The sequence below is a fragment of the Stegostoma tigrinum genome, chromosome 7 (genome assembly GCF_030684315.1).
Source record: "Stegostoma tigrinum isolate sSteTig4 chromosome 7, sSteTig4.hap1, whole genome shotgun sequence".
In the NCBI taxonomy this organism is placed as follows: Eukaryota; Metazoa; Chordata; class Chondrichthyes; order Orectolobiformes; family Stegostomatidae; genus Stegostoma; species Stegostoma tigrinum.
The window spans coordinates 72715360-72741799 of record NC_081360.1 but is presented as its reverse complement, the minus strand read 5'-3'; the positions used below and the strand labels follow the sequence as shown (position 1 = coordinate 72741799).

The following is a 26440-nucleotide window of genomic DNA, read 5'->3' as shown; positions in this document are numbered from 1 at the left end:
GCTTGGGGACCGCTTTGCAGAACACCTACTCTCGGTTCTCAATAAACAACTGCACCTCCCAGTCGTGAACCATTTCAACTCCCCCTCCCATTCCTCAGACAACATGTCCATCATGGGCCTCCTGCAGTGCCACAATGATGTCACCCGAAGCTTGCAGGAACAGCAACTCATGTTCCACTTGGGAACCCTGCAGCCCAATGGTATCAATGTGGACCTCACAAGCTTCAAAATCTCCCCTCCCCCCACTGCATCCCAAAACCAGCCCAGCCTGTCTCCACTTCACTAACCTGTTCTTCCTCTCACCCATCCCTTCATCCCACCTCAAGCCGTACCTCAATTTCCTACCTACCACCTCGTTCCGCCTCCTTGACCTGTCCGTCTTCCCTGGACTGACCTATCCCGTCCCTACCTCCTCACCTATACTCTCCTCTCTACCTATTTTCTTTCTCTCCATCTTCGGTCCGCCTCCCCCTCTCTCCCTATTTATTCCAGTTCCCTCACCCCATCCCCCTCTCTGATGAAGGGTCTAGGCCCGAAACGTCAGCTTTTGTGCTCCTGAGATGCTGCTTGGCCTGCTGTGTTCATCCAGCTTCACACTTTGTTATCCTGTTTTATATGGATGTGTTTTTAAAATACTTATGCACTAAAATAAATATAATGGTCATGTCAGTTAATGTATTAAGTTGTATTGATTTCCAGATCTCTCAGTTACCTTCACCTTATCCTGTAGCAGGAATCAAAATAACCATAACTTTAGACTTTTGGCTGTGGAGCTTGAAATATCATAGTGAGTAACTCACCTCCTGATGTCCACCCATTATCAACAAGGCACCAGTTAGGAATGTGATGAAATATTTTCCACTTGGCTGGTTGCATGCAGCTCCAACAATGCTCAGGAAGCTTGATACCATCCAGTACAAAACAATCTGTTTGGCACCACATTTACAAATGTCTACTCCTGCCAACATTGGCACTCAGTAGCAGCATGTACTAACAGCAAGGTGTACAAGATGCACTGCAGAAATTCACCAGATACCTTTCCAAGCTCATGACCACTTCCATTTTGAAGTACAAGGACTGCAGTTACTTGGGAACACCATCACCTGCAAGTTTTCCTCCAAGCTACTTGCGATCCTGACTTGGAAATAATATCACGTTCCTGGAATTCCTCCTTTTAGTGGCATTTTGGGTCAGCCTACAGTACAGGGGACTGTAATGGTTCAAGTAGACAGTTCATCACTGCCTTCTCAAGGCCAAGTAGAAATGGACACTGAATGCTAGCCAAACAACGACACTCACATTCCATGATTGAATTTTTTAAAAGGTATGAAATGTTCCAAGTGAACGAGAATTGTGGTACATGAAGGCTTTGAATTGTCTGATCATCAAGACCATTGACTTGCATTTCTTCTAACAAACTCCTATTACAAATGCCATGTCAAATGACTGTGCATATGTGTAGGTAATTTATAATAAGCCTGTTCAGAGATATTGCAGCACACCTTTGGAGTAGAGATAATGGGCACTGCAGATGCTGGAGAATCCAAGATAACAAAGTGTGGCGCTGGATGAACACAGCAGGCCAAGCAGCATCTCAGGAGCACAAAAGCTGATGTTTCGGGCCTAGACCCTTCTTCAGAGAGGGGGATGGGGAGAGGGAACTGGAATAAATAGGGAGAGAGGGGGAGGCGGACCGAAGATGGAGAGAAAAGAAGATAGGTGGACAGGAGAGTAAGAGATTGCAAGAGAGTTGCAGTGGGAGAGAGATTCCCTGAGGTTGGTCCGGAGGGAGGAGGGTAACTTCTTCAGACACCTTTGGAGCAGGTGAGTCTTGAACCCACTTTCCAACTTAGAGGGAAGGACACTATCACCGTCACACAAGAGTCCCTTGCATATGTGTGTATGCTGTAGCTGTGACTAAGAGCAGCTGACACTGATTGGGAGAATTCAAAACACACTAGAAAAGGACCCTTGTGCCACTTCCAGTCGTGTTCCTACCTCTGGGCTTCCTGATTTCAAGCCCCACTCTGCTCCATTGATGAGTAATAACATCTCTGAAAAGTTCGATTAGAAAATATGAGAACAATAAACAAGAAAAAACTCTTGTATCACTTTTGGTAGTGTCCCTACCTGTGTGCCAGGAGGCCCAGATTCAAATGCCACCTGTTCTAGAGATGTGTCATAACATATGAACAAGAGATTTTTGAAAATGGCAGGCTTGCCAGGGTGATTAGCTCAGGAGTAGAATACTTGACTACAGACCAAGAGATCCGTGGTTCACAGATGCCCCTAGGAAGTTGCATCTTAGACAGGATGTGTAGAACTGGAATATACTGTTCAAGCTGTTTAATTCAGACAGGGGCATTTCAGATAAGTGGTCTCCTTGGTTTTGAAGCTTTTGAGGTGGGTGTGATTGTTGCATGGTGGTAATTATCCTCATTATCCTAATGCCCAGTTTAATATTTTGTCCTTTGTGTCATAGTGGTAGTGTCCATGCCTCTGGTCCAGATTAAAGTCCTGCCAGGTTGATTAAGAAATATGTATTATTGCACCCTTTTAAATCTGCCTTTATATATACACAGTGGTGGTATCTCTACCTTTTGAGCCAAAAGATCTGCTATTCAAATCCTATTTATTCGAGACCTATGTCAGAGCATATCTGAATCGGTTGATTAAAATTATTAAAAGAGCTCTGTGGCACTGCATCTGCTCATCCCACCTGCTCTGGAGGTGTATAATGGTGTCTCCGAACACAAGTCGATTAGAAAATACTCGCATGCGCACGCGCACGTTGCCCCAGGAGAAAAGAGCTTTTGTAGCACAGTGGTAATGTACCTACCTCTGAGCCAGGAGATCTGGAATAGAGTCCCACCACCTCCACAGTTCTGTAAAAATCATCCCTTAATGGGTGGATTAGAAAATACCGAAATGCTGTAAATATAGAGGAAAAGAATACACAACAATTTTCCTCCTATAATGGGGAGTTGTTCTGTAGAAAGGAACAATAGTCTACACTTATAATGAGTATTCTGAATATACCTATGGGAGACCATACCAACTGCTGCTGCATCCTTTACCAGATGCATGTTAACATTGCAACTATTTTTTTTCCCTGACCTTCGACATTTAGTATTTTTTTTAAGTTGTAACAAAAAATTGCTGACAATATAATTTAAAGATCTTTAATTTTTACAGATGGGCCTTGGGAAAACTATTCAAGCAATTGCATTGGCATACCTCTATAAACAGGAATGGCCCATGTTGATCGTGGTCCCATCATCTCTCAAGTACCCTTGGATTGAAGAAATAGAAAAATGGATTACTGAACTGAATCCGAATGACCTCAATCTCATCGAATCTAAAAATGATATTGGGTGAGCTTGTGAAAAGTGTCCATTTTTCTGCATAAGTAAGATCCAATCATATCTCACTGAAGGAAAGCCAATTAAAATATCAGTGATATGAATCCCTACCTGTTTTTTCATTACAAGGTCACATCAGAGCTACCAGCTTGAATCAGTTAGTTAGTTAATTGCTAAAAATTGTTTCCTGGTTTGGAAATGTTGCACAGTTTCAGCTTTTGAATGGAACAATTATACATTTGACAATTTGGTTTTTTTTTACTGTACGTATGGATGGATGGAAAGACAGAATTTTCTTGAAGAAAAATTCTCAAATTATCAGAGTGAACACTTTTGAAAGAAGACCTCTTGATGCCACACACGATGACAGACAAGAGTAATTGTGTATCGCTGAGCAAGCCCTTGTGGGGTTTGGGGAAACTTCATGAAGGAAATGAATGGAATATAAATGAAGTGCTAGAAAAACTCAACAGGCCATGCCGTACCTGTGGAGAAGAGAGAGAGAGAGAGAGAGAGAAGCAGAGCTAGCTGTTAAGGTCAATCTGACTACTTCAGAACTGTCCTGAAGAAAATTCACATTGGACTTAAAGCATTAACTCTCTTTCCACAGATGCTGTCAGACCATGTTGAGTTTTTTCTGTACCATCTGTCTTCATTTCAGAAAGCTTTCCAGCAAGTAGTGTATTTCGACCATGACAGAGGAGCTGGTGAGATTTGGAATCCCTTCACATATTCATCCCCATGAGGATTGTCTGAAGGCTCCTCACATCTTCCTTGAAAAAGGCCTTACCAGTCCCCATTTATACCATTCTCAATGTTGTGCATTTGAGCTTTATTTTGTGCCCTTTTGGGGAAACAGCAATAGATTGTGAAAGAAAATTTTCAGAGTTCAGCTTGATATTTTTGCATAAATCTTGACTGAAGCTGGGTGAGTAGAACAGTTGCTCCTGATGAAAGATGATGGTTTGGAATTGCTTAAAAATATGTTGAATCTCTGTAAGCAGTTTAGTTTGAACATTCCAGACCAGGAGGATTTGGTTACAATCTTGGAGGAGTATTTTCAAAGTGAGAAACTTCAAGCTCAGTTGTACAAAAAGTCCATGAAGGGATGATCAGCTTTCCAATTCGCAAATTTCAATGATTTGATTTATTCTATTTTACTTTCTTTTCTTTTGAATAATAAACTTCTATGTTATTAATATGTAACAGATTAAAATAATTATTGTGGTAGTTGTTAACTTGTCATTTCCTGAATTGCAAAAGTCAGCAAGAAATGTTGGAGCCTTATTATGCTAATCTTGGGCACATCATGCATGAGATTTGTCATAGCTTATAAAGGCTGATAGCTTCTAAATTGTATTGAGAAATCAGCCACGTTGGACTCTCTAAGAATAAGAAAAGATACTGAAAAAATATATATTTGGCTATCATTTATCTAACTGGTCTCTTACCCTGTCAATTTGTGAATCCTGATCAAATTGTCAAACTGAACTTAAAGCTTTAGTGTTGCAACTGAAATAATCTAGTTTCAGGCAGTACATAAATAAGTTATTTTCTCCTGTGTCTTTGTGTTCTGAATATTTCACACTGATATGACTTCTTTCCCTCAATACTGCTTCCCTTTGATCAATAAATCACCTTAATTTAAAGATGAACCTCTTTGCAGCTTATATAAACTTGCCTGAGGGAAGACAATTCCATTATGTTTGATAAATGACACCAGGACACTATACTTTTTCAGCTCAAAACTGTTGGGGCTTTTAGTCTTTTGGCTCTTATTCTCAGCTGACACAGTTTATGCAGACGAGACTTAAATGCATCCAAATTTAGCTATGTTCTTGCTGTCAAATTAATCTATTCTTGGTATTTTTAGTTTGAAATAAAACTGCAACCTCTTTATTTGTTTCTTTTTACTTGCCCCACTTGGTCTTCAAAACAGAATTGGGGCATGGGCAATAATCCGAATCCCGTTAGCAAATAATTAAAAACTTCTTTCTTTTATTGATTCTTCTCTGCCTTCTGTATCAGAAACTGAATTGTACTGGTTGCAATCTCAACATTCTGTTAGACCCCAAAGTGAGCTTCCATTTAGTTAACTGTACCTCCAAACTCGCATTGTAACATCACCCAGCTCAACACTGACCTCAGATTTACCCAAAAGACTGCCATTTTTGTGCTTGCCTTTCTCTGAAGAAAGCTAGATTATTTGCTGTCAACAGTTACTATCAACTGTTGCTTTTCACTGTTAAAACTTATCCTTTATAAGTGAGAACCATTCGCTATGTGCTTCCTGCCAGCAAGTGAAAGTATTTGGAGAAAATAAATCATGGAGCTGCAAGTCCTGGCAAGCCAGAAGGTGAACCTTGTGAGCAGGGATCATTAAACTGCCTTTCCAGATTTTCCCTCCATCCACAACAGCGTTGTTTTTGATGTCTCTCTACATCTGTGTATAGGAGGGAAAGTCAGAGTTTTAACCGGTAAAGTTATATATCAACAGTTCATAGTTGTTTACCGGTAGCCAGAATCTGTTTATTTGGCCCTTGGAGACTTGTTAATCACTGTAATCAGCTTGAGTATCAGCCTTCAGATAGAATTTTATCTAAGGTGTCTGGTGGACTTTATATATACACTGAATGACCATTCTACTGATCATTCAAGATGTTGCATCATCGAAAATGCTTAATGTGTTGGTCAAAAGCTGTATGTCCCTTCTGAATTGGTGTTATCAGCATTGTTTGTTCCTTGATTCAAGAAAGATGTCTCCTTGGGGTTGCATGTTTCAACTATGATTTTTTTTGTGTGACTAAAAATCAATTGTCGACCCTCAGATCTCTGGGCACGTATACATGCATGAGACAGTGCGATCTGAAGTGCTGGATTTGTTTCCTTTTATTTTCTTTTCTGTTGCAGCTCTGCCTTATAATTAGCATATAGTGACGCAAAACAGGTGTACCTTTTATTGGACAGTTTGTCATAATTTTCGATGATTGGTAGCAATCTGATGCTGTCAATGCTGCTGTTTCAAAGCAGCTTCAGTGTACTTGAATTTTTGTTTTTGACCTCACTGAAATGCTGTAATTTACAATTTTCCTTTGAATCTGAATCTTAAGATGTAGTGGAAGCATTGCTAATGGAATTTCTATAGAATTATGCATGCTTATGCATATTCCAGGTTTCATTGAGTATAGGGCTGTGATGATGAGCACCCTGCGCGAAGACTCTAGTTGACTTGCCTTTTTGTTGTCATGGTCTCATTCACATGCTCATTGTCGCAGCTTGTTGAAGGCCAAGTTGATGCAGCTGTTTGGGCGTTGGATCTCGCCAACTGTCATGACATTTTTAAGAGAGATGGCTATCAGGATATGAGAAATTTAAAGTTTTGGTAAAGATCTGTAGCTCAGGTTGTAGGTGAGGTTGTTGACTTGCTCGCCGAGCTGACTTGGTTTCGTTGAGGCGTTTTGTTACCTGGCATGGTGACGAAATGTCTGACTATAACAAGCCAGCTTGGCAAGCAAGTCAACAACCTCCAATGTGAGAAATGATTGTCATCTTCGCCATGTATGAGAGGTGGAATATTAAGTTGACATGAGTTCTGTTTTGGAACATTCAGGGACAGGCTGAATTTGTATATGCAGAATTGAAACAATGTCACTGTGTCTGTCTTTGGTGGTCGACTTAATTTTGGCACTGAGACAACTAAGGCTTAAGAGTTACTTATCTAGGCATTATTTGTAACACCATTTGCAATGTGTAGCATGCGATTATTGTACCTTGATAATACAGTACAAAATCATTGAGTGGTTGATGTTGGAGGAGGTGAGTAGCAGCAAAAACCATGTCAGGAATTCCGCTGAAAGGTTTAAAATCACCCTTTGGGCAAATTTTCTCCGTCACAGCAGTAGGCAATTCGGGAGAATGGTGTAATGGACTGGAGGAAGATTCCTTGATTGTTCCCACAGAATGACTTATCTCCCTTGAAGATATCTATGATTTATAATATTTCTAAAGTTGGTGTCTTTGTGTGTGAGAGTTGAGGTTTGTGGGAAGGGCAATATTTCCTTTCCCCCTCCCCACAAGAAGAGTTGCTGGATCAGTAAATGAACTCATGTAATTTGTATGGAAAAAAGACATGAAAAATAGTATTTGAATATAGGAAAATTGGTTAAAGTATTTGCTACTATTAGTCAGCCAAAAAATCAGCTACTTTGGTAATATATGATCACTTTCTTATGGGCAATAATTTCCAATTGCGTATCAATATCCAAATATGTCAAGGGGCTAAAATGGCTCACTGGTAATGCCCCTGTCTTTGAGCCAGGGAGCCCAGGTTCAAGTCCCATCTGCTGCAGTGGTGTGTAATACTATCTCTGAACAGATTGCGTGGAAAGTACCTGCAACTGTTTTTGTATGTTAAAATTTTCAATTTTGGTGCTGTTATTTTGAATTTTAATATTGAATAATCTTCAGTCAAAACGTGAAATCCTTGTTTTAGAATTCCTTTCAAACCCAGATAAATTCCCTTTGGTTGAAACAGTTGGCAATTAGTGTCCTCAACAGACTATGTAAAGGTAGTTGCCATACTCCCAGGGGACCATCGGGCTGCTCTCTCATAAGAGAAAGTCAACTTGTGATATTTTTAACCTGAGGGTCACCACACCTCAGGTGAGGGGAGAAGTTGAGGAGGATAGTCTTTCGTGGTAACTTCAGCTGGTGTGGGAAAGGAATAAGGAAAACTGTAAATCACAGCATGAAATATTTGTTACTGCTTTGGGTACCCAATGTGATACTCTTAACTAGATTTTGTGAATTAACCAGTCATGTGAAAATAGATCAATCTCAGTGCACATCATTGTGCCGAAGGATGAATTTGCTTCATCAATATCAGAACAGGCTTAAGATGCTGAATGGCACACTCCTGTTCCGAAGATTTTTTTTTCCAATTATGTGGTCTTAAAAGGATCTCCCTTGAGTTGTGGATGAGTTCCAGGAACTCATTCCATTCTAATGTATTGTCTCAGCTCTTATATCAAATTGTGTTGCTCTTGATACATTTTATGAAATCGTTATTTCTGATGAACGTCCTAAAAAAATCAAGATTAATCAACATTATTACACAATATAAATGCAAAATACCTGGAAGTGCTATAGTTTTCATTTCTTAACCTAATGAGAGAATAAAATACTACATAAGAAACGGTATGGATTATAGGCTTGATTAGCACCCTAATAAGTGAACAATATGTAAAGTGGATGGAATAGGTCACAAAATTGTATATTTGTGGCTTCTTTACTTATCATGCAGCTTTGACAAACATGATCATCTCCAATTTCGATTTGTAATTTGTGTATTGCCTGCAAGTTATAAACATGTTCAAGGAAAATATTGTCATTAAAATATTTCTGTGGCACGCAGAATCAATTTGTTTGTACTTGCAGGAGAATTCCAACCAGCAAAATTACCATAGTGGGTTATGGCCTTTTAACAACCGATGCACAGACTTTAATAGATGCTCTACATGACCAAAATTTCCAAGTTGTTATAGTTGATGAGTCCCACTACATAAAGTCACGTAACGCAGCACGAAGCACAATTTTGGTACCTATTGTACAAAAAGCTGCTAGGGCAGTCCTGTTGACTGGAACTCCTGCACTGAGTCGCCCAGAAGAGGTGAGTCTGTTAACCTTCTTAAATAAGTTAGTTGAGTTTTGTAAATTTTTGCAACATTTTTCTGTTTCTTACTTTCAAGTAATGGATCAATGCTGGGCAATACAGAACTTAATTGTCATTAATAATTTTTAAATTATTGTCTGGCAGTTCAGTTTGGTCATGTGGTGTGTATACACCCTGCTTTTTTTTTAGGAAGTCATGCCCATGCCGTGTGTCTGAAATGAACAGCTGCTCGTACTCTGTTTTTCAGAACTTCAGTGATGGCTTAGGTGACTTGCTGTACTAGCATCCACAAAGCAGAGAATTATGTGGATAACACATTTAGGCAAGTGGTCATGCCACGGGTTAGGAGCATACAGGCAGAAATTGAATGTCTGATCACCAAACATTCTGAGATAACCAGGCAGGGATAGCAGCATTCCTTTGATTTTTGGAATTCTTTACCTTTGGATGGCTGTGGATGTTCAGTCATTCATTATGTACAAAACATTGATTAATAGCTATCTGGAAACTAATGACATCGAAGAGTAAGAGCTTATCATGCAAAAGTAATTTTGAGGTAAATGGCCAACAAGCACATAATTAACTGGCAAAACAGGCAGGACAGGCTGACTGACCTACCCCTATCTTTCCAATTGAAGTCAACTTGCTTTTTCTTGAGTTCAAATGCTGTCTGGTTGTAAAGAGGGCATAAGGTAAATCAGGGTAAATAAGGTAACTGAAGGGTACTGACAGTTTAAAGAAGCGGGCAATTTTTTAAAAAAGGGCAGATATCATAGGATAATGAATCTTGTCCATTTTGCAGGCGGAGTAGAAATGCAGTATTATTTAAATGTAAAGAGGTGACAAAATCGCGTAGTGTAGAGGGATCTGGGTATCTTGGTACAAGAATCATAAATGATAGAATGCAGGTACAGCTGTTAATTAGGAAGGCAGATTGAATGTTAGTGTTTACTGCAGAGGGAATTGCGTATAAAAATTCATTAAAAGAACTTCTAACTTCAGTTAAAGTTGAGAGGTTTTGTTACCGTTATGCACCACATTAGGAGCACTGTGCACCACCTAAAAAGGATGAAATTGCATTCAAAAACATTTAGAGAAGTTTAACTTAACTTCTTCATTCAAGACGTTAGTTGTCTTGTAAGGAACGATTAGACAGATTGGGCCTAATCATTTAACATGAGAAAACTTGAGGGTTTATCTTTAATGAAGAACATTGACCCTGAGAGTACTTGACAGGGCTGATGCCAGGCAAATGTTTCCTTTGTGAGGGAGAGTAGAAATTTTGGAGCACAGTTGAAAAGTAACAGGAGTCTACCATTTAAGCAGAGATGAGTTTTTATTTTCTTTGAGAGTCATTAACCTGCGGAATTCTGTTACCCCAAAAGCAATAGAAGGAGGGTTATTCAGTATTCTAAAAGTTGGGTTTGGTAAATTCTTCATTTAACAAGGGAGTGAAAAGTTTTAGCAGCAAAATAGAAAAGTGGAATTGAAGCTATAATCCGCTCAGCCATGAACTATTCCACATGGCAGAGCTTAATGGGTTGGAAGGTCTGGGGAAGAATAAAAAGTTGCTGGAAAAGCTGAGCAGGTCTGGTAGCGTCTGTGAAGGAAAGAACAGAGTTAATATTTCGGGTCCGGTGACCTGTTCTGAGAAAGGGTCACTGGGCCTGAAACATTAACTCTGTTTTTTTTCCTTCACAGATGCTGCCAGACCTGCTGAGCTTTTCCAGCAAGTTTGTTTTTGTTCCTGATTTACAGCACCTGCAGTTCTTTCGGTCGTTATTAAGGTCTGGGGAAGGCCCAGCTTGCGCATTGACATGTCTGTTCTTCTATTCTCGTATATTATTCCATGAATAATGTTTGAATGTCAGTGATTTATGCATGCGGACAGTATAATATTGCAGAAAACGATCAAAGAACCGCAGATGCTGGAAGTTAGAAACAAAAACTAAAATTGCCAGGAAAACTTGGTAGGTCTGGCAGCATCTGGGGAGAGAAAGCAGAGATAAAAAATTTTGGATTCAGTGACCCTTCTTCAGAGCAAATTGCAGCGAGGAAACGGTTGGCATATATACTGAAGATGGAGTGGAGTGGAGGCAATGATAGGGGGAGATTCAAGCCGGAGAGAGAAAACGACAGTTGAACAAACAAAGGAATGGGTAAAGATCAGCCTGAGGGAATGAAAACTGTTAGTGGCTGATAGTGGATTGGTTGTGGTAGCAGCCTGTGTGATGACCAGGCCTGGCATGTGGGTGCTGGGGTAAGATCTTGGAAGAAGGTGCTCAGGCTGCAACATTACTAAACTCGATATTGAATCCTGAAGGCTGCAGAGTCCCCATGTGGAGAAGAAGATACTGTTCTTCCAACTTGTGCTGAATTTTGCCAGAGCATTGCAGCAAACTTGAGACTGTGATGTTGGCCGGGGACCATGGTGGTGTGTTGAAGTGGGATGCAACAGAAAGCTCAGCGTCATTTTTGCAGACAGAACATAACGTGTTTTGCAAAGCAGTCCCCAGTGTGCGTTTTGTCTACCCAGTGTAGAGCAGATAACATTATTGCACAGTGAATACAGTAGCCTAGATTGAGTGAAGTGCAAGTTGAGTCACTGCTTCGCTTGGAAGGTGTGTCTGGGGTCTTGGAGATAAATTGTGATGGTCTGGGAAGGTGCCGTGGGGGTGTGGGGAGCTGTTGGGAGTGGATGACTCATGGAAGGTATAAAACATTGCCCATTTACTGTACACTGAGGAGATGAAACACAGACTGGGCAACCACTTTGCAAAGCACCACATTATGCAAAAATGATCCTCACCACCTTGTTACCTGTCTCTTCAACACACCACCGTGTTCCCTGGCCAACATCTCTGTCAGGCTTGCAGCAGTGCTCCAGTGCAGTCTGGAAGAACAGCATCTCATTTTCCGCTGTGGAACTCTGTTTAATATTTCTGACTTTGTATCTGTTATCTAAAATCCTTCAATACCCTCTGCAGTCTTTGACAATTTGCTGTCTTTTGAATAACTTATGTAAACGTCCATGATACCCTTTGCCATCGTCATTTTAGTTGATCCTAATAGTAGCCGTTGTTTTCTTGAGATTTTATACTCCATTTAATGAAATATTAGATACCTTTATCTTGCAGGATACAAGAACGTCTTAATAATTTAGAAGCTCTTAAGTATGTAGGTTTTGGTAATTGTTTTTCCATTGATTTTTCTGTTAATTTTTTCACAGCTTTTCATGCAGATTGATGCATTGTATCCGAGAAAATTTGGAACATGGACAAATTACGCCAAGAAATATTGCAATGCTCATCTTAGGTAAAAAAAGTCATTGAGAAAATTCAGCAGCAATTATTCTTTTAAAATCACAGAATCTTTGTTTAGAATGTGATATCTCATGCTGAAATAAGAGCACTGCTTCATGAGGAGCAATGTTCAACTGATTTTTTTTTGTTTTTTGCTGTTTTTTGAATAATCTAGCCAATTTACCTCCTGATCTATTTCAAGAACGACAGTTATGAGCAGATTGGGTCCTTGAAAAAATCAGTTTGTTTTAAATTTATATCATATAATATACACACTATTTGTTGCTGATATTGACAATAGAGTCAAGAATACAAGATGCTACAAATCCTTAGCAGGTCAAAAAGTAGCTTGGAAAGAAAAGCAGATTATGTTATGAATCCATTGAGTTCTGACTCAATAGACAATTGACATCAAGACCACATTTGACCATGTGAGGCAGGGAGCCCAACGAAAACTAGAGTCAATGGGAATTGGAGTAAACTGGTTGAATCACAGGAGGTTGTTTGAGGTTGTTGGAAGTGCATCATCGTGCTCCAGGACATCTCTGCAAGAGTTCTTTCAGATAGTGTGTAGACCCAACCACCTTCAGCTGCTTTGTCATTGACCTTCTCTCCATCAGAAGATCAGAAATGGGGATTTGCACTGATGTTTGCACAATGTTCAGTGCTATTTGCAACTTCACACATACTGAATCAGTCCGTGCTCAAATGCGGAAGAGCCTGGACGATATCTAGGCACGGGGTGACAAGTAGCATAATTTTACGTTGACCGTGTTGTTACCGGCACCAAATCTCCCACTAGCAACGTTACTATTGACGAGAAACCAAACTTGACTAGTGATATGAGTACTGTGGCTACAAGAGCAAGTCAGAGGCTAGAAATTCTGGAGCAAGTAACTCGCCTCCTGACCACTCAAAACTCGTCCATTATCTACAAGGCACAAATCAGATGTCTAATGGAATACTCACCACTTGCCTGGATTATATTAGCAGCCCAGGAGCACTTGAAGCTTGTCACTAACCAGGACAAACAACCCAATTGATTGACAATATATTTGCACTTGCGTTTGATCAAGCGTGGCATCAAGGAGCCCGAACAAAACTGGAATCAGTGGGTATCAAGGAGAAAGCTCTGCTGGTTGGAGTCATACCTGGCATGTAGGAAGATCTTGTGGTTATTGGAGGTCAATCATCTCAGCTACAAGACATCTCTGCAGGAGTTCCTCGGTATACTGTTCCAGGCCCAACCATCTGCAGCTGCTTCATTCCATCTCCATCACCTTCCCTCCATCATAAGGTCAGAAGTGGGGATGTTCGTCAACGATTGTACAATGTTCAGCACCGTTCATGGCTCCTCAAATACTGAAACCGTCCATGTTCAAATGCAACAAGCTCTGGACAATATCCAAGAGATAATGGGAACTGCAGATGCTGGAGAATCCGAGATAACAGAGTATGGAGCTGGATGAACAGAGCAGGCCAAGCAGCATCTTAAGAGCAAAAAAGCTGACGTTTCAGGCCTAGACCCTTCATCAGAAAAGGGGCAGAGGGAGCGGGTTCTGAAATAAATAGGGAGAGATGGGGAGGCGGATCAAAGATGGATAGAGGAGAAGATAGGTGGAGAGGAGACAGACAGGTCAAAGAGGCGGGGATGGAGCCAGTGTAGGTGGGGAGGTAGGGAGGGGATAGGTCAGTCCGGGGAGGACGGACAGGTCAAGGGGGCAGGATGAAGTTAGTAGGTAGGAATTGGGGGTACGGCTTGAGGTGGGAGGAGAGGATAGGTGAGAGGAAGAACAGGTTAGGGAGGCAGGGACGAGCTGGGCTGGTTTTGGGATGTGGGGGGAGGGGAGATTTTGAAGCTTGTGAAATCCACATTGATACCATTGGGCCGCTGGGCTCCCAAGCAGAATATTTCCCCTGCAACCGCAGGAAGTGCTACACTTGCCCCCATACCTCCTCCCTCACCCCCATCCCAGGCCCCAAGAAGACTTTCCAATCAAGCAGATGTTCACCTGCACATCTCCCAATGCGGTATACTGCATCTGCTGTACCCATTGTGTCCTCCTCTACTTCGGGGAAACCAAGTGGAGGCTTGGGGACGCTTAGAAGAACACGCATGATCGGTTCGCAATAAGCAACTGCACCTCCCAGTTGCGAACCATTTCGACTCCCCGACCCATTCCTCAGACGACATGTCCATCCTGGGCCTCCTGCAGTGCCACAATGATGCCACCCGAAGGCTGCAGGAACAGCAACTCATATTCTGCTTGGGAACCCTGCAGTCCGATGGTATCAATGTGGATTTCACAAATTTCAAAATTTCCCCTCCCCCTACTGCATCCCAAAACGTCCCCGCCTCCCTAACCTGTTCTTCCTCTCACCTATGCCATCCTCCCACCTCAAGCCGCACCCCCATTTCCTACCTACTAACCTCATTCTGCCCCCTTGACCTGTCTGTCCTCCCTACCTTCCCACCTACACTCACCTCTACAGGCTCCATCCCAGCCTCTTTAACCTATCTGTCTCCTCTCCACCTATCTTCTCCTATACCCGTCTTCAATCTGCCTCCCCATCTCTCCCTGTTTATTTCAGAACCCTCTCCCTCTCCCCCTTTTTCTGATGAAGGGTCTAGGCCCGAAACGTCAGCTTTTGTGCTCCTAAGATGCTGCTTGGCCTGCTGTGTTCATTCAGCTCCATACTTTGTAATCCTGGACAACATCCAGGCTTGGGCTGGCAAGTGGCAAATAAACTTCATGCCACACAAATGCCAGGCTATGACCATCACCAATGAGAGCCAATCTAACCACCACCACACCTTGACATGCAACGGTGTTACCGTCACTGAATTCCCCACTGGCAATATCCTGGGGGCTACCACTGACCAGAAACTCAAATGGACTCATGATATAAACATAGTGCCTGCAAGTGCAGGTCAGAAGGTAGTAATACTGTGGCGGGTAACTTGCCTCCTGACCTCCCAAAGCCTGTCCAAGGCTTCTGCAAGGCTCAAGTCATGAAGGTGATGGAATACTCCCCACTTACCTGGATGGGTGCAACTCCAACAACACTCAAGAAGCTTGGCAACATCCTGGACAAAGCAGCTGCTTGATGAGCACTACACCCACTCCCTCCATCACCTGTGCTCAGTAGTAGCAGTGTGTACTATCTACAAGATGCACTGCAGAAATTTGCCAAAGATCCTTGGACAGCAGTTTCCAAACCCACATTGACTGCCATCCAGAACAGACAGAGCGCAACAATGCCACATTTAAATTCCCCTCCAAGCCCTCACTATTCTGACTTGGGAAATATGTTGCTGTTTCTTCACTGTCACTGGGTCAAAAATCTTGGAATTCCCTCCCTAATGGCATTTTGGATCAACCCACAGCAGGTGGACTGAAGCAGTTCAAGAAGGCAGCTCACCACCACCTTCTTAAGGGCAACTATGGACAGGCAGTAAATGCTGACCAGCCAGTGACATCCACATCCCACAAATGAATTAAAACAAAACGCAACTGCATGATGTTAAAGATAATAAAATGTGAGGCTGGATGAACACAGCAGGCCAAGCAGCATCTCAGGAGCACAAAAGCTGACGTTTCGGGCCTAGACCCTTCATCAGAGAGGGGGATGGGGGGAGGGAACTGGAATAAATAGGGAGAGAGGGGGAGGCGGACCGAAGATGGAGAGTAAAGAAGATAGGTGGAGAGGGTGTAGGTGGGGAGGTAGGGAGGGGATAGGTCAGTCCAGGGAAGACGGACAGGTCAAGGAGGTGGGATGAGGTTAGTAGGTAGCTGGGGGTGCGGCTTGGGGTGGGAGGAAGGGATGGGTGAGAGGAAGAACCGGTTAGGGAGGCAGAGACAGGTTGGACTGGTTTTGGGATGCAGTGGGTGGGGGGGGAAGAGCTGGGCTGGTTGTGTGGTGCAGTGGGGGGAGGGGATGAACTGGGCTGGTTTAGGGATGCAGTAGGGGAAGGGGAGATTTTGAAACTGGTGAAGTCCACATTGATACCATATGGCTGCAGGGTTCCCAGGCGGAATATGAGTTGCTGTTCCTGCAACCTTCGGGTGGCATCATTGTGGCAGTGCAGGAGGCCCATGATGGACATGTCATCAAGAGAATGGGAGGGGGAGTGGAAATGGTTCGCGACTGGGAGGTGCAGTTGTTTGTTGCGAACTGAGCGGAGGTGTTCTGCAAAGCGGTCCCCAAGCCTCCGCTTGGTTTCCCCAATGTAGAGAAAGCCGCACCGGGTACAGTGGATGCAGTATACCACATTGGCAGATGTGCAGGTGAACCTCTGCTTAATGTGGAATGTCATCTTGGGGCCTGGGATGGGGGTGAGGGAGGAGGTGTGGGGACAAGTGTAGCATTTCCTGCGGTTGCAGGGGAAGGTGCCGGGTGTGGTGGGGTTGGAGGGCAGTGTGGAGCGAACAAGGGAGTCACGGAGAGAGTGGTCTCTCCGGAAAGCAGACAGGGGTGGGGATGGAAAAATGTCTTGGGTGGTGGGGTCGGATTGTAAATGGCGGAAGTGTCGGAGGATAATGCGTTGTATCCGGAGGTTGGTAGGGTGGTGTGTGAGAACGAGGGGGATCCTCTTGGGGCGGTTGTGGCGGGGGCGGGGTGTGAGGGATGTGTCGCGGGAAATGCGGGAGACGCGGTCAAGGGCGTTCTCAATCACCGTGGGGGGGAAGTTGCGGTCCTTAAAGAACTTGGACATCTGGGATGTGCGGGAGTGGAATGTCTTATCGTGGGAGCAGATGCGGCGGAGGCGGAGGAATTGGGAATAGGGGATGGAATTTTTGCAGGAGGGTGGGTGGGAGGAGGTGTATTCTAGGTAGCTGTGGGAGTCGGTGGGCTTGAAATGGACATCAGTTACAAGCTGGTTGCCCGAGATGGAGACTGAGAGCTGCATGATGTTAAATCTCTGTTATCTAAAGAGAATGTGATTTATTTTAAATTTTCAGTCAGCAATAATATAGTAGTTTTCAAAAGTTTGTTTATTGCAGTTTCAGCCAAGATACAATTTCCTGAAAATTGCCTGCCATGTGATCTTTTCACTGGCTCTTCAAATGAAGTTCTGATAGCTGAACTCTCTCCCAAGTTAAAGGGAGAATGTACAGTTGAAAATTAAATAGGTATATATGTCATCTAACGTTTCTTCATGCCTGAAGTATTTTAGCCAGTATGCTGTGTGAAAAATGAGAAAATGTTTCTGATATTTTGAACTAATGATAGGTATTTTGGCAAACGAGCTCAGTGGGATTGCAAAGGAGCTTCCAATTTAGATGAGCTTCACCGATATCTGAGTAATATAATGATTCGACGAATGAAGGATGAAGTTTTGACCCAGCTGCCTCCAAAAATTCGACAACAAATTCCATTTGATTTGTCAAAGGAAGCCGCTAAGGTGAGAGTTTGATTCAATGGTATTCTATAGAAATTCCTGCTTTGTGAATGAATTATTAACTTTTCCGGCTAATATTTTGAAAGACCAACATTTCTTTTTGATCCAATTCCAAGCATCAGATACTGCCAGTATGCTAAGCCTCTTGGGACTGATGCTGTGCTTAATTGCTAAGTAACCTCATCTATTTTCTGAAATCAGATTTATAGATGCCCTAAACAAATTTTTAAAAAAATAAATGAATAGATTATTTTTAATGCATCAAGAGTCTAGGTTATTTTAATATCGAAAGCATTTTGAAATTGTAAAATGTTCGTGTTCTTTTCAGTATTTGTGTGCTTTCTCAGTGAGCCTTGCAGAAGAGCAACTTGTTGTGCCTTTGCAGTATCTTTTCTTCTGCACACACCTCAATTCATTCTGAAACCCCCACTCCTCCCTCACTCTGCCTTGCTCTAAAATTCTCTAAATGATTTTACTTACAGCTCCTAGCTGCTAGTCTGGGTAATGAAGAAATGCTACAGTGCATCTATTTGTGTACTATAATTAAACATTTTTATGGGTAGGATGGATTTTGCATAGTCTGAAGTCAGACAGCAATTTGTATTTCACAAATAGTTTTAGTCATTGAATTTGACATAATATCTCTAACTTAGTAGAATGTCAAAAGCATGCATCTCTCATTTTATTGTGGCATACCTTTATTTATCTTTAAATTGCAGACCCAAAAATGATGACTACTTCTCTAATTAATTGATGTTAACAGCTAATAATTAATTTTGGAACCTCTAAAATAGTAGACACTGAAATGTTCTTATTTCATAAAATTCAGTCATTAATTATGTGAAAATAGATTAAAATTGTAGCAGTAAATGACTCTTTTAAACAGCTATTCTCCAAAATAACATCTGTTATTAAGGGTACGTACAAACTTGATCATTTGCCTTTATCAGGTGAAGACTAGTTCATATCTGTGACACAATTATTTTTACTTTGAGGTGCCCAGCACTTTAACTTTATAATCATTTAACAATTTCTCCTTGAAACATTCTTGGCTCTTGATTTATATCACCAGAGTAAAGATTTTCCATCTTCGCCCCCAGCTTGTCACTTAGCTCCTATAATTGCACAGAACGTGTGACTGACCTATCCAGCATTGATGTTTTTGCAGGAACAGTCTTGTATCTCTGAGAATTTTCCTGCTCTTGTTGCTGTACTCTTACAGGATAAAACTGGGGCATGCATCATAGATCCAGTAATTGCTGTGCCCTTTTTTTGTTCAAAGCATTTATCTTTCTGCCCACGTAGGAAATGAATAGCAGCATTGAGGAGTGGGAAAAGTTAATGAGAGAGCTGCGTTCGAGTTCAGCAGAGACTGATAACCCCTTTATACAAGTCATGGGTCTCATCACTCGCATGTATAAACAAACTGCTGTTGCAAAGGTAGATACACTATTATTTACTATGGAACTTTGTCAATTTTCAGTGTAAATGATATGTAGATTTTAGCTATATTCAGTATCAACCTAGTGTTATATTTACACTTGCAATCTGCACATGAAAACTCAACATTTAAGCCTTTTTATTGCTTTTTATTTTGATTACAACATGGTCTTTTTGTCCGTTGCGCTTTGTGCACAGATCTGCAAAGACAAGGCTTGTTTAGTACATTGCTGCACTTTGTTTGAAATATCGTGGCCTATTTCCTTCATAAGTTCCTCCATCAGGAGGGTCAGACAGTTCATTCACATTAATTGCCATGGATCTGGTGAGTGCCACTTGTCACTATGCAAGATTGTGTAATTTTGCAGTGCGAAAAAAAGTCTTGACTTTTCTTTACTGTTTCAATCATTCAGCAGATCTCCCATGAGAGAGCCTGATTTCAAATTGCAGTATAGACTGAGATATAAACTCGTGCCAATTTGCACATGGAAAACTTGCATATCAATGCCTCCTTCCACATCCTTAGAATGTCCTTGAAAAATGTATGCAATGATTTAGTTTTGACATCAGTTTTCTATGAGAATGATTGCCAATTTGTATACAGCAAGCTCCCACAACCTACAATGAGATAAATGAATAATAATCTGTCTGGTGTTGCTATTTGAGGATAAGGTTTGAGTCAGATGTTTTATGTAGTGCCATGCAACCCTGCATGTTTATTTGAGCAGTTGGCAGGACATGAGCTAATGCCATTCCAAGTACAGTTACTCTTGCAACATATCGCTTATTAACTGTCAGATTAAAGTGTCAACCTAGGTTGTATGGTCAAGTCCGAGAATTAAGTGACTTTATAGAATTGCTTATCAGAGAAGAGGAATATTCAGTTCATTGCACGTAGTGAAACTAGACTTGAAAAACAACGACCACAGAATACAAAAGGCAGAGCTAAGCAATCTCACACTATTGGATGAAACTGAAGCTCAGCCATCTTGCCACATCAAGCCATGAACAATGGTGGAAAATTTTAAAATAAAAGCTCTACAAATATCTTCATCCTCACTGAATGGGGGCGAGGGGACAAGGGAGTTGAAAGGCCAGGCTGAACGGTATCAGCAAGCTAAAAGTATTAAGTGGATGGTCCATCTGGCATCCTTTTGTGATCTGCATCATCACAGTTGTCTGTCAGTGGCCAATTCAGTTCACTCCTCCAAAGTTGTCTGTGGATAATACAAAGACTATGACAAAATTACAGCAGAGGCCCTGAAGAATTGTTCTCAGAATGAGCCATGTCTTCTGCTAAGCTGCTGTAAAAGTGTAAATGCCCAACAATGTGGAAAATTGGCCAGATGCATCCAGTCTGCAATCAACAGGGCAAATGCATTTTGGCCATTTACTGTAACATCAGTCTATTCATCATTAATGAATTTATGGAAGGCACATCAACAGCAGTGTCAGATGACACAATAGTGACCAGTTCACCAATGCTCAGTTTAATTTCTGTCAGGGCTACTTGGTATTTGACTGCTTTGCAGCTTTTGTCCAAAAATGGGCAAAAGGGTCGAAACTAGGAGATGAAATAAAATTTATTTGTCTTGAATCAAGGCAGCATTTGATAGGATGTGACATCAAGAAGCCCCAACACATTTGAAGTCAAGTGAATCAAGGAAGAAATTCTCTATTTGTTACAGTCATATCTAGGCCCAGCCATCGTTAACTGCCTCCTTGATGAGCTGTCGTCTATTGTACATCTCAATTCCTCTAACTATAAATTGTCTCCGCATGTCTGATGTATTAAATTTCACTTTCTATGTATCTGTCTATTCCACCAGTTTATCCATGTCTTCTTGAAGAGCAGTGGTAAAACTTCCAATTTCTGGGCAATACAAGTGTACAACTTCCTCTTTGTTTAAAAAAAATTATTATTCCTTTTTCCTCTTTATAAGCATGTCATTTAGGAACAGCGGTACAATTGAGCTTCCAGCCTGCACTGTCGTTCAATAAAGTCATACCTGATCTCATCTTATTGTGGCTTTAGCTTCACATTCCTGTCTACTTGCAATTGCCATCAACTCCCTTGTTAGTCAAGAATCTATCAATTTCTGCTTTTAATAGTATTCAATGTGCCTGCCTCCTTCACTCTTTTGGGAATGGAGTTCAAACAAAACTCAACCCTCTGAGAGAAAACACACATCCCCTTGTACACTTCAATGGAAATGCCCTTGTTTTTGTACTGTGATCACATGAGATGTAGAAGTAGGAATAAACCACTCATCAAGTCTGCTCCACCGTTCAATGAGATCGGGACTGATCCAATAATCCTCAACTCTACTCTTTTTTTTTTCCTTATTCCCACATTGATTCTCTTACTAATTTAAAAAAAAGTTTATTTCAGCCTTGAATACACTTAACAACCCAGGCTCGACTGCCCTCTGGGGTAATGAATTTCATGGATTCACTACCTTTATGAGAGAAAAAATTCTCCTCATATCAGTCACAGGTGAAATGATCTCTTTGCACCTTCTCTGTCAAGGTGCCTAAGAATCTTTTACGTTTCAGTAAGGCCTCTTGGTCATTCTTCTAAATGCTAGTAAGCGTACACTCAATCTACTCAATCTCCTTTCATAAGCAATCTCTCCATACCCAGAATCAATCTTGTAAGCTTGCTTGGGACTACATGCAATGCCACCACATCCCTCCTTAAATAAGAGGACCAAAACTGTACACAGTATTGCAGGTATGGCTTGATGAGTGCTTTATATTGTTTTAGTAAGACCTCATAATTTGTAAAACTCCATTTCCTTTGAAATAAAGGCCAATAGTCAACTTGTCTTCCCTATTACCAGATGATCTTTTGATAGCTTTTTGTGATTCATGCAGTAGGACCTCCAAATCTCTCTGTGCCACAGCTTCCTGCAGTCTTTCTCCTGTATTCAACCTGCCAAGACTTTTACCACTCACCTAATCTGTCTATATTTCTTTGCAGACTCTTGTGTCATCCTCACTGCTTGCATCCCCAGCCATTTATGCTTTTCACCTTTCCCACAAGGGGAAACCTTTCAGCATCCACCCTGTCAGGTGCCTTTAATATCTTTATATGTTTCATTAAAACCATCTCTTCTTAAGTCCCAAAGAATGCAGGCCCAGGCTGTTCGATTCTTCCCCAAAGATAAATCCCTCACTTCAAATGTTAGTTGAGTGACTTGTCTGGACTGCTTCTAAATTACTTAAAATTTTAAATGAAGAGAGTAAAAGTGTGCATAATACTACAAATATGGTTGGACCAATGCCCTGAAACCTTACATAACATTAATCTTTTATATTACATTCCCCTTGCAATAAACAACATTTAGCAAACTCCATACTGCCACCCATTCGTTGAATTGGCCTCTTTTGGGTAAGCCATTAAACTGAGATGTTATGTCCCCTTCTCAACATTCTCCTGACAGACATCTATTCCTCAACCAAACTTGCTGTGTCGAGATCTGGCATGGTCTTGATGAGCTGAATAGCATACCTCCTTTGCCATAAGTCACTTAGAATGACGTTTTGGTTGATTATGCTGCTTTTAAAAAATAACCAGCTAATTTATAAATGTATTGTGTCATGACTGTGAAGAATGGGCTGATAATTGTGCCTCAGGGTTCCATATGATATCACAAAAGTTGTTAAAATCTTAATGAGACCACCAAAATGGTCAACTTGCCTAACTGACAGCTACTCTGGATGAAAATATTTATGTCAAGTTAAGTCACAAACAGAAAAAAAAGGATTGAACTTCAAGATCTGTGAAAAGCAAGAATTTTTAATTCACTACTATGCAACATGAGTTATGCCCCTTTAAAAAATCCACATGTACACATAGTCACAGTTAAGACAGACAAAAGACGTGGTTTTACACATACTTTATGCATATAAAATAAATATGGACAGGTTAAACAAAATTCCAAAAATCATCGAGACCACAAGGTAGAAAATTGCTTTCTCAGTTCTTTTGATCTTTGCAGTGATGATGCACTGTTTGTAGGGTAATGATTTTTCTTGGATTTGATGGCCAGTCGGGTGGATCGAGGTCTTTTCTTGTTCAAATTATTTTAAGCTTTTTGTTTTTATGTTGCTTCCTACACAGAGGAAGGGAGAGTTGGGTGCTTTCTGTTTACAGGTTCTGGGAGTGTTTTTCCCCTCTTGTCCTGGCACTTGCAATGTTTAAGCACTGCAGCCCAACCAGTCAGAAGGTTGTTTTCAGGCAAAATTTCCTTAAATTAGGAGACTTGGTGCTACTTGCTTTTATTTTCTGTCTTACTGCTTCCAAAAGGAACATTGTGTTGCAGAACTTGACAATATGCAGCACTTAAGTTGCTGGATTCTCTTGGTATTTCAGATATAGGAACTTTTTATTTCAGTTTATCATCCCCAAAAATGAAAATATGTAGTCTCTTGGAGTAGTTATTAAAATTTTGTGCAAATTCAGGAACATTTCGATTTTATTCAAACTTTCATTATTAACACATGCATTACTGAAGTAACACATGTTTAGATTGCAATTGGTGATTATTTTCTGCTTACCACACATTAAGCATTTTAAGATAGATGTCTCATGCTGATTTTGCGATCAGATGATTGTACTTCTACTTTTTAGTGTGTATATGGTGTCCATGTACACAGATCCTTGAAAGTTGCCACCCAGGTTGACAGGGCTGTTAAGAAGGCATACAGTGTTTTAGCTTTTATTAATAGAGGGATCGAGTTCCAGAACCAAGAGGTTATGCTGCAGCTGTACAAAACTCTGGTGCGGCCACACTTGGAGTATTCTGTACAGTTCTGGTCACCGCATTTTAAGAAGGATGTGGAAGCTTTGGAAAGGGTACAGAGGAGATTTACGAGGATGTTGCCTGGTATGGAGGGAAGGTCTTACGAGGAAAGGCTGAGGGACTTGAGGCTATTTTCATTAGAGAGAAGAAGGTTGAGAGGTGACTTAATTGAGACATAGAAGATAATCAGAGGGTTAGATAGGGGGATAGGGAGAGCCTTTTTCCTAGGATGGTGACAGTGAGCACGAGGGGGCATAGCTTTAAATTGAGGGGTGAAAGATATAGGACAGATGTCAGAGGTAGTTTCTTTACTCAGAGTAGTAAGGGTATGGAACGCTTTGCCTGCAACAGTAGTAGATTCGCCAACTTTAAGTTGTCATTGGACAAGCACATGGATGTACATGGAATAGTGTAGGTTAGATGGGCTTCAGATTGGTATGGCAGGTCAGCACAACATCGAGGGCTGAAGGGCCTGTACTGTGCTGTAATGTTCTATGTTCTATATACTTACAGTTTATGAAAATGTTATACTTTGATCACTATCGGGCATTTTATTTATTGATTCTCATGGTAGAACTTACTTTGAGTAAAATCAGAAGTCTTTCAAATCTAGTATATGGTTCACGTATGTAGCATCAATAGTCATACAGCAAGAAACAGATCCTTTGGTCCAACTTGTCCATGCGAACCACATTTCTCAAACTAAGCTAGTACCCTTTGCCTGTGTTTGACCCATATTCCTTTCCTATTCATGTATCTATTCAAATGTCTTTTAAATGTTATAGCTGTACCAGCATCTACCACTTCTTCTGGCACTTCATGCCACATGTGAGCAACCCTCTTGTGATGAAAATTTTGCACTTCAGGTCCCTTTTCTAAATCTTCCTCCTCTCACCTTAAAAATATTCTCCATAGTTTTCAACTAGCTCCACCCTTGAGAAAAGACTTCTGCTCTTCGCTTTATGTGTTGAGCAGCTTCTTAATTTATGCCGTGGTGTCTAACATATTTTAAGCTAGATAAATGTGAGGTGCTGCATTTTGAAATGGCAAATCAGGCAGGGCTTGTACACTTAATGGTAAAGTCTTGGGGTGTAGATTCATTGTTCCTTTGAAAGTGGAGTCACAGGTAAATGGGAGAGTGACGAAAATGTTTGGTACGCTTGCCTTTATTGGTCAGTGCATTGACTATAGCAGATAGGTCATGTTTTGGCTGTACTGGGCATCAGTCAGCTATGTGTGAAGCTATGATCTAAATGGCTTGTTCATAGATGTGAGAGCTGCCAAGTCATTAAACAGTTGCAAGGCCAGTGTAGTTTTAGCCAAGGTTTATGCATAGTTTGTATATCCTGACAGTAAGCATTTAAGTCATCATTGGACAAGCATATGGACCTACATGGAATAGTGTAGGTTAGATGGGCTTCAGATCGGTATGGCAGGTCGGCACAACATGGAGGGCCGAAGGGCCTGTACTGTGCTGCAATGTTCTATGTTCTATGTTCTATAAACACTTCACTAATTATGTATCTCTAAGTCTATATGATAAAAATGGGCAGCAAGCTTACTTTGCTAATTTTGCTTTTAGGCAGGAGCAGTGAAGGACTACATTAGAATGATGCTACGTGATACAAAATTGAAGTTCTTGGTTTTTGCTTATCATTTGACTATGTTGCAAGCTTGCACAGAGGCTGCAATAGAAAGTAAGGTAATGTATACTTTAAATCATTCTCACCTTACTGCCAAAATTGTGTTCATCGTTGGAGCATGCATGACCAATATTGTTATCTTTCTACTTCATGATTCAATTTAGAAACCATCAATAAGGTAACAAAAGAAAATAACTCAATGTATTTAATATCTTTCAAGATCTTAAGTGTTTAACCTGGCCTAACCTCAAAGTACTTAATTACCTGCAATTCTGCCAAATTCATGAATAGTCTAATTTGCGATTGTAAGAACATTTGAAGTGGGAGCAAAAATGGGTAATTTAGCAGTTCAAACCTGCTGTGAGTCCTAATATATCTTGTATTTAGAGAATATCCTTCTTGGATCATAAAACGTATTAAGTCTTGTCCTTTGTTGCATTCCCTGTAGAATGTATATCTCTAACTGAGGAACTAAACTGTAAACAGTATTCAAGGTGTGATCTCCTCAATGTTGTGTATAACTCTAGTTAAGATTACTTTACTTTCAACCTTTTTCACAAAGAGTTTGGAGTTTTACATACAGTTTACACTTTTTAATTGCATTGGCATATCACCAGGACAGTGCTGTGTCCCTTTTTGTTTGTGAAATATATAAACAATGTAGATGAAAATAGTGGTGATGAGGGAAAGATAGTATCCTAAATAACTTTGTACGTGACTTTAGATCCTCGGAAGCAGCAGGACAGATATTAACAGGGTAGTTAAGAAGGCTTATGGGACACTTGCTTTTATCAATTGTGGCATAAGAGC

The 26440-nt window shown here is 41.0% G+C and overlaps 1 protein-coding gene across 4 annotated transcripts in view; it reads left to right on the top strand.

Moving 5' to 3' along the window:
- The window catches only part of zranb3 (zinc finger, RAN-binding domain containing 3), a 135743-nt gene that overhangs the window by 60328 nt on the left and 48975 nt on the right, over positions 1-26440 (top strand). For 3 of the 4 annotated variants that reach the window (XM_059647428.1, XM_059647429.1, XM_048534524.2), the window contains exons 3-7: positions 8799-9030; positions 12263-12348; positions 17571-17742; positions 19045-19179; positions 25570-25689. In XM_059647428.1, the coding sequence (XP_059503411.1) occupies positions 8799-9030; positions 12263-12348; positions 17571-17742; positions 19045-19179; positions 25570-25689 (745 nt within the window). Of the gene's footprint in view, positions 1-3195; positions 3375-8798; positions 9031-12262; positions 12349-17570; positions 17743-19044; positions 19180-25569; positions 25690-26440 lie in introns of all 4 variants that reach the window. The other variant, XM_048534523.2, reaches the window with a different exon arrangement.